This window comes from Nothobranchius furzeri, chromosome 12 (assembly GCF_043380555.1).
Source record: "Nothobranchius furzeri strain GRZ-AD chromosome 12, NfurGRZ-RIMD1, whole genome shotgun sequence".
NCBI lineage: Eukaryota > Metazoa > Chordata > Actinopteri > Cyprinodontiformes > Nothobranchiidae > Nothobranchius > Nothobranchius furzeri.
Window position 1 is genome coordinate 32,852,406 of NC_091752.1, and position 15,229 is coordinate 32,867,634.

Here is a 15,229-nt window from a genome sequence, read left to right on the forward strand (position 1 = left end):
AGAAGCCAAACTCTAGAGTGACATTGACTTTAGTCCTGCAACGTGATAGGGTCAAACGTAAACAGCCAAATGGAGGCTGTCTGTTCTTATTACACCGGTGATTTGATTTTATTTTGCGCCATAACTGCATTTATTTATGTTTTATTTCTTTGTGCACGCAGGACTTGTGGTGATGGTGTGTGTGAGTGTGTGTGCACCTCAGGGGTGACGATTCGAAAGACGTGTTACGGTAGGAGTAGATGTGCGGAGAGAAACAAGTGGAGCAGCAGCTTACCTGCTTCGTCATGGAATCGATTAACCGAATGTAAAGATCCTGTTCTGTTCTGACGCCTGGGTGGGAAGAAAGAAAAGAAAGTTATTTGAATTTTTTTTAGAAATTTAGGAAGGAAATTAAACAGTAAAACCACTGATAACCCATAAAAATGAATCCTATATTATTATTATTATTATTATTATTATTATTATTATTATTATTATTATTATTATTATTATTATTATTATTACTTTAAAGCCACTTTCACTCACCGTTGCTGTACAATAACTGTAGTTTGTAATGTATTCCATTGTTTGTTTTTTCACTGGTTGGTTCCTGCAGAGAACAAGTTTGAGAAAAATCCACTCCTAAATCTTTGCTTTATCTCGTGCATGCTTACATTTAGTCTTTTTGCAAAGAGTTGGTAAAAAATAATAAATAAAGGAAATAAACGTCAGTAAAACAACTGTCATCATTTTTCCTTAAAAAAAGGAAATCAATATTACACGTGACTTCCCCTTAGTAACCCTTTGCCATTCCAGTGAACATAATTTCGATACATGTGCTGATTTTGTGCGGGTTGCATTTATTTCTAATAAAATAAATAAATGAAATTGCAGCGCTTACTTTTTCTTTCTCCACAAAGTCCACAAAAGCTGTCCTTTCGATCTCCACCGGCTGACCCTGCCTGTCATACAGCGCCAGGACGAAATGGAAAAAATTGGATTTTCTGAGGTTGGAAGGGGGCTGCTTTTCATAATGTGCCCGTGCCAAGCCGACACCGCTGCGGGGAGAAAACAAGAGACCATCTCGGTTAAGCACCGGACACCGGGGATAGTGGATGATGGAGAAGCTGATGGAAACATTGAGGATGCAGAAGCGCGCTTTTCGGAGCAGCGGGGGAGAGATTTCTTGATTTGTCACAATAATGGCTAATCTGATGTAATGAAAGACGGGGAAAAAAGCCGAAGGTGGGGCATTTATTGGGAGACCGTAATTGATACAGAGTATTCAGGGGATTGAGGGGTCGATATGATGAGGAGGGAAAATGCGTGAGAAAAATCAGATGCGTTTTTGGCATGCGTACCTTTGGGCGGCTGTGTTTGCATCCACCACCCCAGCTGTGTGCATCCAGGAGCGGACAGAGTTCAGTCCACCCAGCGGTTCCTCCTTCATCGTCGTCCCACCCCGCGGTATAGTTTCCTGAATCCCAAACATTTAGGACAATTTGCGTGGAGAAGAAGATAAAAAGCAACAACAGAGAGAGCCTCCTGCGAAATTAGGGAAATAAACGTCCAAGCCAGTTATCCTTCAGGGTTTTATTTTCGCCGGGATGAGAGCCGAGTCAGACTTGCGAGGGAAAACCCGGTCCACAGGTCTTGCCTCCCTCTTCAGTCCGTCCGATGTGAACAATTCTCAAAGTGCTGTACTTAGTTAGAGCGATATCCACAGACTAGAAAAGTGAATTGTTCAATAGACAAGTTTTTTTTCGTATGTTGCTATTGTTCCTCTTTTTCTCTCTCTTCTCTTCTTTTCTTTTCTCTTTTTCTTTTTTGACGCTATTCACAGAAAAATCGATGGCAGTTGTTTGTGTTTGTGGGTGATGCTGCTCTCAAAGTGCCCACATCCCTGAAGCACCGCATCCAAAACCTTCAGGACTTCTTGTTGAATAAAAAAACCCCACTCCTGCAAAAGGTGCTGCTGCTTCTCCACAAGACAAACACAGGCAGAGGCTGATCACCAGTGGAGGTGTTCCTCGTACACAGGAGAGGTGGATAAGGGGCCCTTTCGCGTCGTGCAGGATGGATGGGAACATGCAAAACTAAGCCCTCTTTCCCCGAGGACTGAAATCTTTCCCGGGAGCCAAAACTCTAAACCCACGGGAGAGGCGCTGTCAGAACGTGACGCGGAGGAGGCGTGGTTTTGACCATATATGGAGCTGTTACGGTTCCTGTCAGGCAGCGGCGCTCCACTCGTACGGGTCCAGCCCTGTAGTGCAGCAGCATGAGAACACTCACGCGCTCCACTTTTCCTCTTGCTTAGGCCCCCTATACGTGGTGAGTTTTGATTTTTTTTAAATGATATGGAAAATGCATCCGGGTGTAACCATCACACATAACGAGGAGATATAACTATAATGATAGTAATAAAATATATATATAATAATAATAATAATAACAATAATAAATCCGGATTCGGAATGTATTGCTTTCCTAATGATCGAGATTAGTTTTATTTAAAATGTAATAAAAATAAAAAAATAAATGTATTTTAATATATTCTGGTAAAACAGTGTTAGAATTTTTATAGAATGTTTGTTTGTTTGTTTGTGCGTGATGTCTTATTGTGAAAGTGCAACACCAAAATATTATCAAAGTTAATGTAAATTAGTTATTATATCTATTAAATCTAACTTCATTAATGCTGCTAATGATGCTGCTAATTATTTAATGCACCATTCAAAGTTGCTCTCATACATGTTACCATATGTATGTAATTTAGTTAATCAGATAAACCTTTAGTTATTAATCTGCAGTCAGAAAGAGGAAATGTCTCAACTTTTTAAACCAGGAATAAAATAAGGTCAAAAGTTTAGAAATCAGACCAACGTTAACTTTTTGCTGGGAATAATCTGTCTTTTTTATTTATTTTTGTTCATATTTTCAAATGTGTCTCATTAAACAAACTTTCACCGATCCACACGTGCGTCTTTTCTCATTTCACGCACGTCCTGCAAAATCAGTAATAATCAGAAACATCTTAATCATTTTTTAAAGAGTGAACTACCTTCCGTGTCCGACCCTGTCCGATGAGGGACAAGCAAGCAATTCGGTTCATTAGTGGTGAAAGGGGGGGAGGAGGGGGTGTAGAGGGTGAGAGAGGGGAGGGCGCGAGGAAGAGAGATGTGTGCTATCCTGAGCAATCTATCTAGCTGGTGCTGAGGGTTAATAGCTGCTGCTAAAGATAAGTGAATTATAAGCTGTTGCTTTCACCTCTACAAAAATCTATGGCCAAATTGCTCCATCACAAAAATAACTTTTTTTAAACTTTGTTCTTATTTATAAATAATTAAAACATAGAAAATGTAACCTCAAATAAGGGTTAAATGTGGTATTTTCTTTTTTTCTCATTATTATTTTCTGCTAAAACTGCACACATCCATTTGTTCTGCACAACAAAGTCTGTCTTTTTTTTTATCATTTTTGCACAGTTTCAAGTTGCTTATTAGAACTTAACCCCTGATTACACGCACCAAGGCGATTTAAATCTGATTATCAAATTAGGAGACTTTGAGACAAATCCTCTTAGATCTGATACTGTTGACTGGAGAGGGAAAATGGATCTCCACACCCGTCACGTAGGTAACGATGCTGTCCTGAAAGGGACTTTTAAAGCGTATTTGACAACAAATGCAGCTGTCCCGCTATTTCAGAAGATATTAAAGGAAAATGAATGCAAATCTGTGTGCAGGAGCCATCTGGACGCGGAGAGAGGGGAGTCAGCTGCTGCTGCTGCTGCTGAGGCGCTGAGCCTGAATCCGTCTCAGCTCATTCTGTGGGATCATCTGCGTGGTGGGCTTTACACCGTGGAAAATGCGCTCTCCATCATTAGGTGAAAATGTTAGCGTCAAAATAAAAAAGAAATGCTGATCCCAGTTTGTTTTAATGGTTACATGCATGGAAACTTTGCACGGGTTCTGGATTTTTAGAGGACCCCCAGTCCAATGTTCTCTTTATTAACTAAAAAAAAAAGCTGAGCTGGAGGTAAGTGGAGGGGCAAGGTGCGCAAACTACAGATCTGATCTCTTGCGTCTTTTAGCCGCCTCGATTCAAGCTGTGCGCACATTTAAATGACCGGCTGATGACATGTGGAGGAGGTGAGGGGTGGGGGTGCTATCTCTCTTCTATTCACTGAACACAATGAATGAACCCCCAAAGATTTGAGTCCGCGCGCGCTGATAGCAAACCAAAACTCCTCGGTGCGCGCGCTCATCCCTTCCCAATCAAAATGTACGGTGGCGACTTCGAAGACCTCCCGAGCCTCCTCCGCATTGAGGGTGACGTCTTCTTTGTGTGTGTGCATGTGTGTGTGTGTGTGAATTTACGGGGCGCGGCCCTTATGATCTTCCTAAATTTGCATGTAAATGGCGACATGAGCCTGTGCGCGTGCCAGGGGCCAGCGGGCCTCCCAGATGTCAAGGCAAAGTCTGCCCAGCTGTCCATCGATGCACTTTATTGGGACAACACTTTCATTACGCTCACCTGCATTGTTTCCTAATGGATTGATTGGCGAAAAGAAGGGGTGGGGGGTGGATGGGTGAGGCGGGGGTGAGTCTTATTAGCGCCTACCAAGAAAGCTGCTCATGGCAACAAAAAAAGGTTGTTTTGGATTTTTTTTTACTTCTTCCGATGTAATATTTATCAATTCCGCCCACAACTAAACAGTCTAAATTCCACGTGGAAAGAAATACTCAAAACAATGCTCAACCCACTTATTGTTTACAATACTAAAGAAAAAAACATGTCTTTAATTGTTTAGACTCACAACATTTTTCATTCGTTCGTTTATTTTTAGCTGGTTTGTCATTTTTGACGGGTTTTGGAAACTGGGAGAGTAAATAAAATATTAAATAAATGAACAAATACATTTGTGTGAGTCATTATTTCACTGATTTGAACTTTTTTGTAACGTAAAAAATTAAAATCTTAATAAAATGAATACCCATTTTGTAATTTTGCGCTTTTATTTTTGTCCTCTCCCATCCAAAAAGTAGCTTCTTTGATGTATCAAATGAAATCTATAAATCAAATTGAACCAAATAAATAATGTAATTTCTCATCAGACTGGCGCTAGCCTTCATAACTTTTCCCACCTTCCTTCTTTATTACAGGCGCTTTATTTCCAGGCATTTTTATTTACTCGGGACGGATAAAAGCGCGTCCGGAATTCGATTTGACGCTCTTCAAACATGATATTAAAATACAGCTTGTGCGTTATTTTTAATTATGGCGGTAAAACACAAATGTGCAGGAGTGATGGGATCAATCAGGCTTTACTCGCGGCTGATAGACGGACAGCGCCCCTCGTTGGTTACACTGGAGATCGATGTGAGGAGGCTGTTCTTCAGAAATCGAGTTTCAACTCTCACCCCGTCTCACAAATGAATCATCCAATTTAAAAAAAAATGTATATAGGGAAAAAAATACTAAAGAAAAATGTTTTGACTGAAAAAATATGTTTTTTCCAAACATGTCATAAAAAGACTGTTAATAAAGATGCAAACTTGTTTAAAGGGATATTGAAACAAGCTTTAGAGTTGAATAATTACAAGTTTATTATTATTATTATTATTGTATTATTATTATTATATTATTATTATATTATCATTTACGAGCTGCCAGTGTGACCTCACATTTCGTCACCAACTTCTGTCAGAGTGCTCATGTTAATTGTGTGCAGTGGTGAGTTCTGTCAAGGGCATTGCCCGTGCGCACGAATTTGCATTTCCGTTCTGCTGTGGAAATGATGAGAGCGTTTCTGCGCGGTGTAGAGCCTCGCGGCGTAGTCTGTGGGCGAATTACATTTAAAGAAGGCGAGAGAAATTAAATAAAAAAAAACGAGACCACTTCAGGGCTATTAACATCTAAAATATCCCCTGGAAATTTCGACCAAAATACACATGACCAAATACCCAGGGTCTCCATCGTGTCCATCACTGTTTTGTGGGCCCATCTGAAGTTCCTTATTTAAGGGAAGTTATGACACCGCTTCAGATTTGATGAAATCGAGGCAAATTTGATCAGTCAGCTTTAGGTTATAATAAATGTGACCTGCTGCCAAAGAGGGCGCATAGAGGGGAAAAAAAGAGAATTGACTTTGAAAATCATTTAAAAATCTCATCAGTAACTATGACATGGGCAAATGGCCTGTTTTCTTCTTTCTTTCTTTTTTCAAGAGCACCTGCGCACTTCCAAAGAAACAGCGGGAACTTTGATTTACCTCTTGACCTCCGTGATAGGGATGCTGCCAACTTATGCATTAAAAATTCCAATAATTTCCCAGTGAGTCCCATGAAGATGTGCACCCTTTCAACATGTTGCATCAGTGTCTCTAATTCCTTTCTACAGGGATCATTTGCTGGTGATGGGAAGTCCGTCGCCACTCTGCAGCCGAACCTTTGAATCCAGCCATTTATTAATTTTGAAGTGCCTTGCTATTAACATAGATGTTAATTATGATGCCAAGACAGACAGAGTCAAGGTGAAAGCTGCACAGCAATAGCTAAAAATAATCCAGTGCTGTGTGATCATGCAGAGGTGTGTTCTCTGGCTACAGGGATGCTTTTGCCGCAACAAAGATGTGGAAACGGGGAAGTAAATGAGTCCGAGATGTTGTCATTGTTTCATCCACGACTTGTCCTGTCCCGATTTTTTTTGCCAACCTCTCCCTTTTCCTTGCCTTTGCTGCAAATTGTATAATGCTGCTCTTTGTTCCACTGAGTGGAGCCACATGAATAGCCGTCCTGAGCGCGCACAAAAACACACTGACAAACCGATCATCTTAAAAAAGCAACGCCCTGGTGCTCACTTGGCCTACTTTCCACGGCAGCGCAGGGACGTGGGAAGAGGAGTAGGATTCAGGGGAGGATGTTCTTGCACTCTGGGAAGCATTCAGTATAGCGAAGTGAGATGCACATAAACATAGCCCTCACACTGTCAACCTTAGACCGTGTTTGCCCCAGATAACTAGTCCCCGTGTGCTAGACTATTCTCTTTGACTTTGCAATTGAAATCCTGAGAAGATTATGCAAAAGCTAAAGGAGGCAAACTCCAGGGTGGGATTTCAATTGTCAATTCCTGTTGGATTTTATAGCATTATGACATATAGCACACCATCTGTTACACTTCCTGTGAGTACAGGTCTGCAGCTGCACAAGTGGAGTCTATTGATGCGAACATCAGTATAATTAAAAGCTGGCTCGGAGAGGACGTCAAGATTCAATCTAATATTTCCCTCTTAAACTCCCTTTTTAAGCACAGATGTAAGGCTAAGCAGACAGGTCTCTGGGTAACACAACACCAGAGTAAATTAAAAAAGGTGCAGGAAAGTAACCACTCCTAACTTTAGCTAAACAGACTTCCCGAAGCGCTAGATAATCTGGGGCTTCTACGTACACCGCCTAACCAAATGTCGACATCTGTGAGGGTGTGCATGAAGAAAAGCTCCTGTGAGAAACGGGGGGATAATAATCTTAGTTCCCTTCACCTTCAGCCTGCCCATAGGGGTTTAAAAGAGGGAGATGAAGGAATCCTATGTAAACATGCCAAGTCAAATTTTCACTTGAAACGTGACATAAAGGCAAAGGGCAACCTTGGCGCATCACTAATGTGCTTCCACGCATGAGCGTTCAGTGTCCCTGGATGTAAACAACTGATGTATTCAGAACACGGTTTTGAGCACCGACTCATTTAGTGAGCTGGAGCGCCATTTTGATCCGCAACACGTTAGCGCGGATAGGCGACGAGCCCGAAAAGAGTCAACAGGAAACTTGTGCACGGTCTGAATCTTGGTTCTCAACCGCTCCACGAAAGTGAGTTTCGCTCTCTTGAGGAACATACAAAGTTTGAGCATCTGTTCCATCATGTCGCCTTTGTTGGGAAATTAAATATTGAAGTGATCTGGTGTACCATGAATGTTTCACTCACATGGTGATTAGACAAACCGAGGAGGCAAGACATCACAGCACTTTACACTCAACTTCAATATACTGTATCTGTTGGTCTTGCCTTTAAGGGTTTTGTACACCAGATTGCATTGTTGGTAGAGAGGATGGTTGGCGTCAATTATGCCTAAAACGTGCAGGCGTAGCTCGACACACAGCCGGTTTTACATGCACGTCACATTACACTCAGAAAAACAATCAACTAGGAGGACTGTTGTTCAGTCCGGTTGGTGCAAGTAAAGATAATTGGAAAGAAATAAAGTCATGTTTTGTTTTTATGATTTAATAATAAACCCAGTGACATCTGTTTTTGATGCTGTTATAAAAAGCACCAAGTTAAATTGTTTTTCTTGTTGCGTCTCAGAATATAAGACATCTTTTTCTTTCCCCTCACTTCCTCGTCCCTTCTTCCAAATCAACAGTTGTCTCAAAGGAGAGCCTTTAATTATGTTTTCTTTCTCTTCAATATAAAATTGTGGATTAAAATGAGCCGAGGTAACATGTGAGCTGGAGACGGAAACGGTATCATCACAGAGATGGTGAAATAGTGTCGTGAGTAGTCTTTTGTCCAGGACCTGAGGAGAGTTCTGTTGCTAAAAGGAAGGACAAAAGCAGAAGGCGCCACGGGTATAAGGTTCCCCTCACCAACAATGCTGAAAGTTTCAACTTGCAGCACATGGGTGGAACTTTAACTGGACTTCTGTGGATCAAAGACTCACAAACATAGTGGGTGAAAATGCTGGAAGAATGCTCGAGTGAAGGACAGGAGCGACAGTCGGGGCTAATTACCGAGGCTGTTGCTGTGAGCTCGGAGGGCAGCTTGATTCATTCCACTAAACTGGCACAGATTTAAATAAACTAAAAAAAAAACACCTGCGCCAGTTTAGGATTTTCAAAAACGAGCTTTGCTTTTGTCACATTCAGCTGAGAACCTCACAATACTTCCACCCTGGTGTCAGAAAGAGGGAAAATTATTCAGTTCATCTTCTTTTCTTTTTTTAAATAAGAAACACAGCCTTGAAATTTGTGAGGCTTAAGGCGATTCATCTGGTTAGATCAGTACAATGTGGACGTGTAACCTTTACACTGCACTGGAACCTGCACATACAAGTGTTATGAAAGGTCCCTGTGGCACTCGGCTCCTCTGACATGGATTTGAAGACTTGCCACTTTATTAGCTGCTAAGCCCCCACTACTTGTTCTATATAGAGGAGGCCTATGTTATGAGCTAGGATCTCATTGTCTAGCTTTATTAGAGGAAGAGTCTGCGGCACTCTCTTGTTCCCCCCTGAGAGAAAAGCCTGGCTGTTTGAAGGGAAGCTACAAGTGCAATTTAACCCGTCTTATTTACAATATGATCTGTTACAAGGACACCATCGCTGGGAGGATTCACCACTAATACGGCCCTGAAATGTGATTCTTCTCCGTTTTCACTGATTCATTAAAAAAGTGTTTGATGTTGGGTTAAAAGCAGCTGGAAACTTTAATGATCGACACTAGTCCACTTCTGTCGTCTTACTAATAGTTTTCACATGTAGGTGTTGTTTTTTTTTTTTTTTTTTATCTATGATAACATCAACTGTCATCATGCCTTGTACCAGCAGCACACACATCCACATTTGTAATATGGAAATCCTCCACTGGCGTTGAATAATAAGTGCCATAGTGCCATCTAGTGCACATATTTGCACACTGACATGGTGACAGTCCCAGTGCATGACAAAAGCCTGCACAAGGCTCTTTCAAAGCACTTTATGTATATAGAAATAAATAAAAGTGTTTTACACTGATTATTGTGTGCTACGCTCAATGATAACAAGGAAAAACTCCACTCATGGGGGGAGGGACTGGGGAGACAAAGGTTTTGGGGTTTTTTTTTCCTTCCAAGCCTGGTTTTTGACAGTTTTGGTGAGCCGCAAGCATTATCTCCTGCAGAAAAATGAGGCGATGTTGAAGGCTGTGCATGCAAATTACACATCTAAATTACAAACACAGACCTCATACTTCACTCATCTGGCCTCCTGGCTGTTAGGATGCCAAGACACCACTAATACAACCGAATCGAAACAATAACAATAATAATATATATATATATTTTAAAAATGAGCCAAAACCAGTGTTGAATAATTGATTGTGTTTGTCTTTGCTCTGTGTGTGTGTGTGTGTGTGTGTGTGTGTGTGTGTGTGTGTGTGTGTGTGTGTGTGTGTGTGTGTGTGTGCGTGCGTGCGCATGCGTGCTTGTGTGTGTGCGTGCTTGTGTGTGTGTGTGTGTGTGTGTGTGTGTGTGTGTGTGTGTGTGTGTGTGTGTGTGTGTGTGTGTGTGTGTGTGTGTGTGTGTGTGTGGAGACCGAGGGCCTGGACAGAGCTTATGCCTCTGAGCGAGGCAGACACATCCACCGACCAGTGGGTTGTGTTAAAGACTGTCTGATGGACCTAATGCGAGGGGGGAGGGGGATGTTTGTGTGTGCCGGGTGTAAATAAAAGTGTACGTTCACACCATTGTACTTGAGGACAGTATTTACATCAGATTTTTTTCCTTAAAGAAACTTAGATGATGTTGAAATCCGTGTGTTCAGCTGCAGAAATACGATGAAGTAAAGATTTCCAGGATAACAAACGCTGGTTGCTAAACGGCCCAGGAATAGGTGTGCTGTAAGATGTTAAAAAGTCAATATACCTTCATTTTGTCTGTGCTGGTAATGAGCCATATTTTCTGGGGGAAATGGCTGCTTCTCCGGAGGCACCGTGTCTACTGAATGTGGCCCTGATCCTGGATAAAACAGAAGGCTCACCAATCAATCTCTCCAGGTTGCCCACAGCCAGAGAAAGCAGCTGCACCACATGTTTGCCTTGCGCGGTAGCGACAAGTTAACATACGGGCAGCACAGTAACCATCCACAAGCAGCCTCTAGCTGTCTTATAATGAATTCCCACGGGGCTGGGGAACTATCAGAGTCAGTGGTGTTACTGGAGGCTCGGAATAAAGTCAACACCTCTCCTTATACCTGATGAAGCTACGGCACGGCAGCGCGCGCACACACAGACACAGCCAAAGCACCGCAACTTGTGAAAATGGGGAAACGTCTAAAGCACACAACAATTAGGCGATGTGGTTTATTATACTGCAAATTAGGCTTCGTTCAAACACTTTACCGCTGTTGGATGTTTTCTTTGGATTCTAATCATGCAGGAATTTTCTTTCATTTTTAAAAACCAGGTTGAGTTTTGTGTAGCTGGTGTAAATGAAAATCTAATTAAAGAATGGCATCCTGTGGTCAAATTAGGTTACTACAGGCAGCCATGTAAGCAATAAAATCACTTTCTCACTGTTGTTAGTGAGAATCATGCATGGCTGTTGCCAGTTGTTCGTACCAAACTACTCTACACCAAGGCATTACCGAGATCAGAGAGAGCTAAGACCAAGACAAGGCTAAGACGCTTAGAGGTAGAGACCGAGACAAGGTCAAGAGCAGAAATATTATGATAAAACAAAAGTTTTTTTCTTTCTATATATTCTGGAAAATTGGTTTTTCCATCATGACATTACGTCATTAATTAGTCAGGAACAGTTGAACTAAAATGTATGTTCCATGTTGTCGTTCTTTTATAAAACACAGAAACGGTTTTGTTACCTGTTCTTGACGCTACAGTTCATCTTCTTTAGTGAACTGTAGCGTCAATAACAGGTAACAAAACCATTTCTGTGTTTTATAAAAGAACGACAACATGGAATTAGAAATAACGCACAGCAAGAACACACCTAAGATGTTAAAATGTATGTAATCCCAAGCTAGAAACATACCTACCAGTAAACCCCTCAAGAACTTCCTTTTTTTAAACTTTTTTTTCCATACACACATACCGTAATTTCCGGACTACAGAGCGCACCTCAATACAAGCCGCACCGGGCTAAAAGACGCAGATATCTACTGAATTGAAAACGTAGTTTAACTGAGCGTAACTGAACTGATCAGTGTCAAACAAAACAGAAAAGTTATTGATTCGTTTATTCATCGTCCTCCTGCGCACTGAAACCACTGAAGTCATCATTTTCTTCAGTGTTGGAGCTGAACAGCTTCAGAAGAGCTTCGTCACATACCTTTTCTGTGGCAATGTCAGTGTCGCTCTCCGTGTTGCTGTCATCACCCCGGGGAGAAGCTGGGAAAACAAGCAGCGCCGTTTTACTGTGAAAAAAATCCTCCTGGGCGCTTTCCGTAGCTCTCCTTTAACTATTCCTTCAGTAGACTTTCTAGCATCCATCCTTTCTGGTTGACTAAAGCCGCACCTCATTATAAGCCGCATGGTTCAAAGCGTGGGGAAAAGTAGCGGCTTACAGTCCGGAAAATACGGTAATAGTTTGCTTTTTACTTTCTAGCTGACACTTTCAGCTAAAGCTGTTGTCTTCGTCAGAGCATCGCCGACGTAGAGAATGATGTCGCCCCCTACTGCTCGTGCCTTCCCATGAATGTACACTTCTCCGTCCCTGCTCATGGTCCTGGGTCCACATCTCCTTATTACTTGGGGTGACGGTGGCACAGGAGTTAAGTGCTCGCCCCGTAATCAGAAAGTTGCAAGTTCGAGCCCTGCTCAGTTTGTCACTGTCATTGTGTCCTTGGGCAAGACACTTAACCTCCCTTACCTGCTGGTGGTGTTCAGAGGGACCGCCAGTGCTCAGCAGCCTCACCTCTGTCAGTGCACCCCAGGGCAGCTGTGGCTACATTGTAGCTCATCCCCACCAATGGGTGAATGACTGATTGTGTTGTAAAGCACCTTGGGGGGTTCCGGGACTCTAGAATGGTGCCATATCAAATACAGGCCATTTACCATTTCGCATTTTTTTTCGATCACCATAAAAGAGCTTGTTGCTGCAGACCTGTCAAAACACTGTGGTGTATATTGTAATGAACCCTCTTACGGATGAATACTTATATATGAATAATTAATAATTGTCCCCATGCAGCACTCTTTAAGCAACTCTCAAGTTTATCATTATTGTCCACTGCAACATTAAAAACAAGCTGACACCCCTGCCCCTGGCCTTTTGGTGATGGGGCCCAATGTGAATGTTTTCCCATGGGGCCCAAAATCCCTGGCGGCGCCCCTGCACCCACCCATTATAATTCAGCACCTGTGGCAGCTGGGGAAAATTGTTACTCTACCAATGCTTTTGTTGTTTTCTCATCAGTAAGGCATGCTTCACACAATGTTAGAGTAAAAAAAAAAGATGGTGTGGCTTCTCAGGGGTACAACAAATAACTTCTGGGTTGCTCTGTTACTGGCTTGAGTTCTGGAACTAGGCAGTTTAGAAGAACCTAAAGCAGAACCTATCTCCTCGCTGTGCGTGGGTATTTTTAACACCTTAATCGAGCTGAAATGACTCCCAGCATTCCTTAATGTCTAGTTGAGTGATTCATCACTAAAATAAACAAATCAGTTGTGTTCATGATCTCAAACGTGCAGGAAAAATGCTGGAACCAGACTGCAACGCCAGGTATGTCAGCTCCATTTTTTCTAAGTCCAACAGAGTGGCCTGCCAGTCTCAAGTTGCAAGTGGAATATTCTGACCACAGGGAGCGATAGAGGCTGAGTGGCTTTTCATTTACCCTGTAAAAGGTCATTTTAGTACATACAGGCTCAAGAAAATTATTGACATTATGAGAAATTTGAAAAGTGTCTCTTTAAACAGCTCTTGAGCTTTTAGCCTTCTGGTGTCAGACTACAAATGCCGGCGCAGAAAAGTTAGCTTGCCGAAGACATGGCAACCTCACAAACTCACAGATTGTAAACAGTAACCATGTCCCTCTTTTGTGTAGTTTTTTTTTTGGGGGGGGGGGGGGCTTTTTTGAAAGGAGAAAAACTGGTAACCCCTCAGCTGGCTGGGAATTAAATCTGTTTCACTGTAACCTTAATTTCAGCGTGATTGAGTCATTACTGTTAACTGATTATTTCACTGAAGAATTCTTACATATTGCTCCTTTAATGCAACCCTTCTACCCAAAACCATTTTCAGATTTTTGCTGTCACCTTTAACCAAACCTGCTGCTCTCAAATGGAGCTTCAGTTTAGCCATGGGTGGAAGTTATGAAAACACAAAGCCGTGTGTGCACAGAAAAAGTCGAGGCTCAAGTTCTCATAACAACAACGGTTCAACAAAACTCAAGGTGATCACCTATAGTTAACTCATCATGTTCACATACCCAGATCAGAAAGAAAAAACTAACCTGAAAGAGAAGATAAGTTAAAAGCATTTCTCAAAAGCATCATTTTCAGTTATTTGTCAGTTTTCTTCTCTATATTTCTCTCTTTTTTAATGTGTGTGTTGGTGTGTGTGTGTGTGTGTGTGCGTGCCTAACCTCCAGGCCTCGGCTCTGCTGCTTCCCACGGGACACGCTGTGTGATTGATGAGAAAGAATCGTAGCTCGGGAGATATACTGGGAGGAGGGTTTTGGTCAAGTTTGGTCCAGATCTTCTAGGCTGCACTCCTATTTATTTTCTTGACACCTCCAGGACAATGTTCAGCTAAGTAGAGAACAGTGTAGTCACAGCCATAACACTTCCCCACTACAAATCACAAGCTATCTTCTAAAACATGTCAAATATATTTATTTTTTTAAGTTTTTTAGATTTTTTTGAAGATTCCTAACAGTGATATTTTAAGAGCAAAAAAAAAAAAAGCATAATGCAAACAGAGCACCTTTTTTCACTTTTCAGCACATTTCATATATTAACATGCACATAAATGTTGTGTTTCTATCAGCTGGGGCACTCAAAGGAACAAACGTGCTTATTCTATTTTATCTTCTCAAACATGGCCCAGATACCACATATTCCCACGCTCCATGCGCTTTCCTTTTTTCTCCGCTCATAATTTTTGGAATATGACTTTTTATAGCGCAATCAACCCCAGTGGGCTATCGTTTTATTCCCAATTCATGACAGCACTCACTCTACAGAGAGAAATAAGTCTGCAGCTAAAAGTGAATAGCACATCTGTTTCTCTCTCTCTCTCTCTGTGTGTGTGTGTGTGTGTGTGTGTGTGTGTGTGTGTGTGTGTGTGTGTGTGTGTGTTTACATTACAATGGTGAGAATCTGCTCACAAAGTAAATACACAGAATATATTTTAGGGTTATGCACTGCATGATATTTGAAGCCTTCTGTTTTTTCTTTAAAAGAAAACTGCACAACTTGGTGGGAAAACTAAAGCCATGGAGTGAAAATGCTTTGTCGGCACGAACATGCTTTGGTAAAGAAAT

The 15,229-nt window shown here is 41.7% G+C and overlaps 1 protein-coding gene and 1 long non-coding RNA gene across 9 annotated transcripts in view; one reads left to right on the plus strand and one right to left on the minus strand.

Annotated features, from left to right (window-relative positions):
• ebf3b (EBF transcription factor 3b) overlaps positions 1-1,701 on the minus strand; it is a 65,584-nt gene extending 63,883 nt beyond the window's left edge. For all 8 annotated transcript variants that reach the window (XM_015944871.3, XM_015944868.3, XM_015944870.3 and 5 more), the window contains exons 1-4: positions 1,341-1,701; positions 881-1,037; positions 526-589; positions 275-330 (exon numbers count right to left, since the gene is read on the minus strand). In XM_015944871.3, coding sequence (XP_015800357.1) covers positions 275-330; positions 526-589; positions 881-1,037; positions 1,341-1,471 — 408 coding nt within the window. In that variant the 5' untranslated portion in view covers positions 1,472-1,701. The remainder of the gene's footprint in view (positions 1-274; positions 331-525; positions 590-880; positions 1,038-1,340) is intronic.
• Positions 1,702-2,172: 471 nt separating this feature from the next.
• Positions 2,173-3,903, plus strand: LOC107376001 (uncharacterized). The gene is made up of 2 exons (XR_001571757.3): positions 2,173-2,310; positions 3,725-3,903. It is a non-coding gene; the product is annotated as an uncharacterized lncRNA (long non-coding RNA).
• Positions 3,904-15,229: the final 11,326 nt, after the last annotated feature.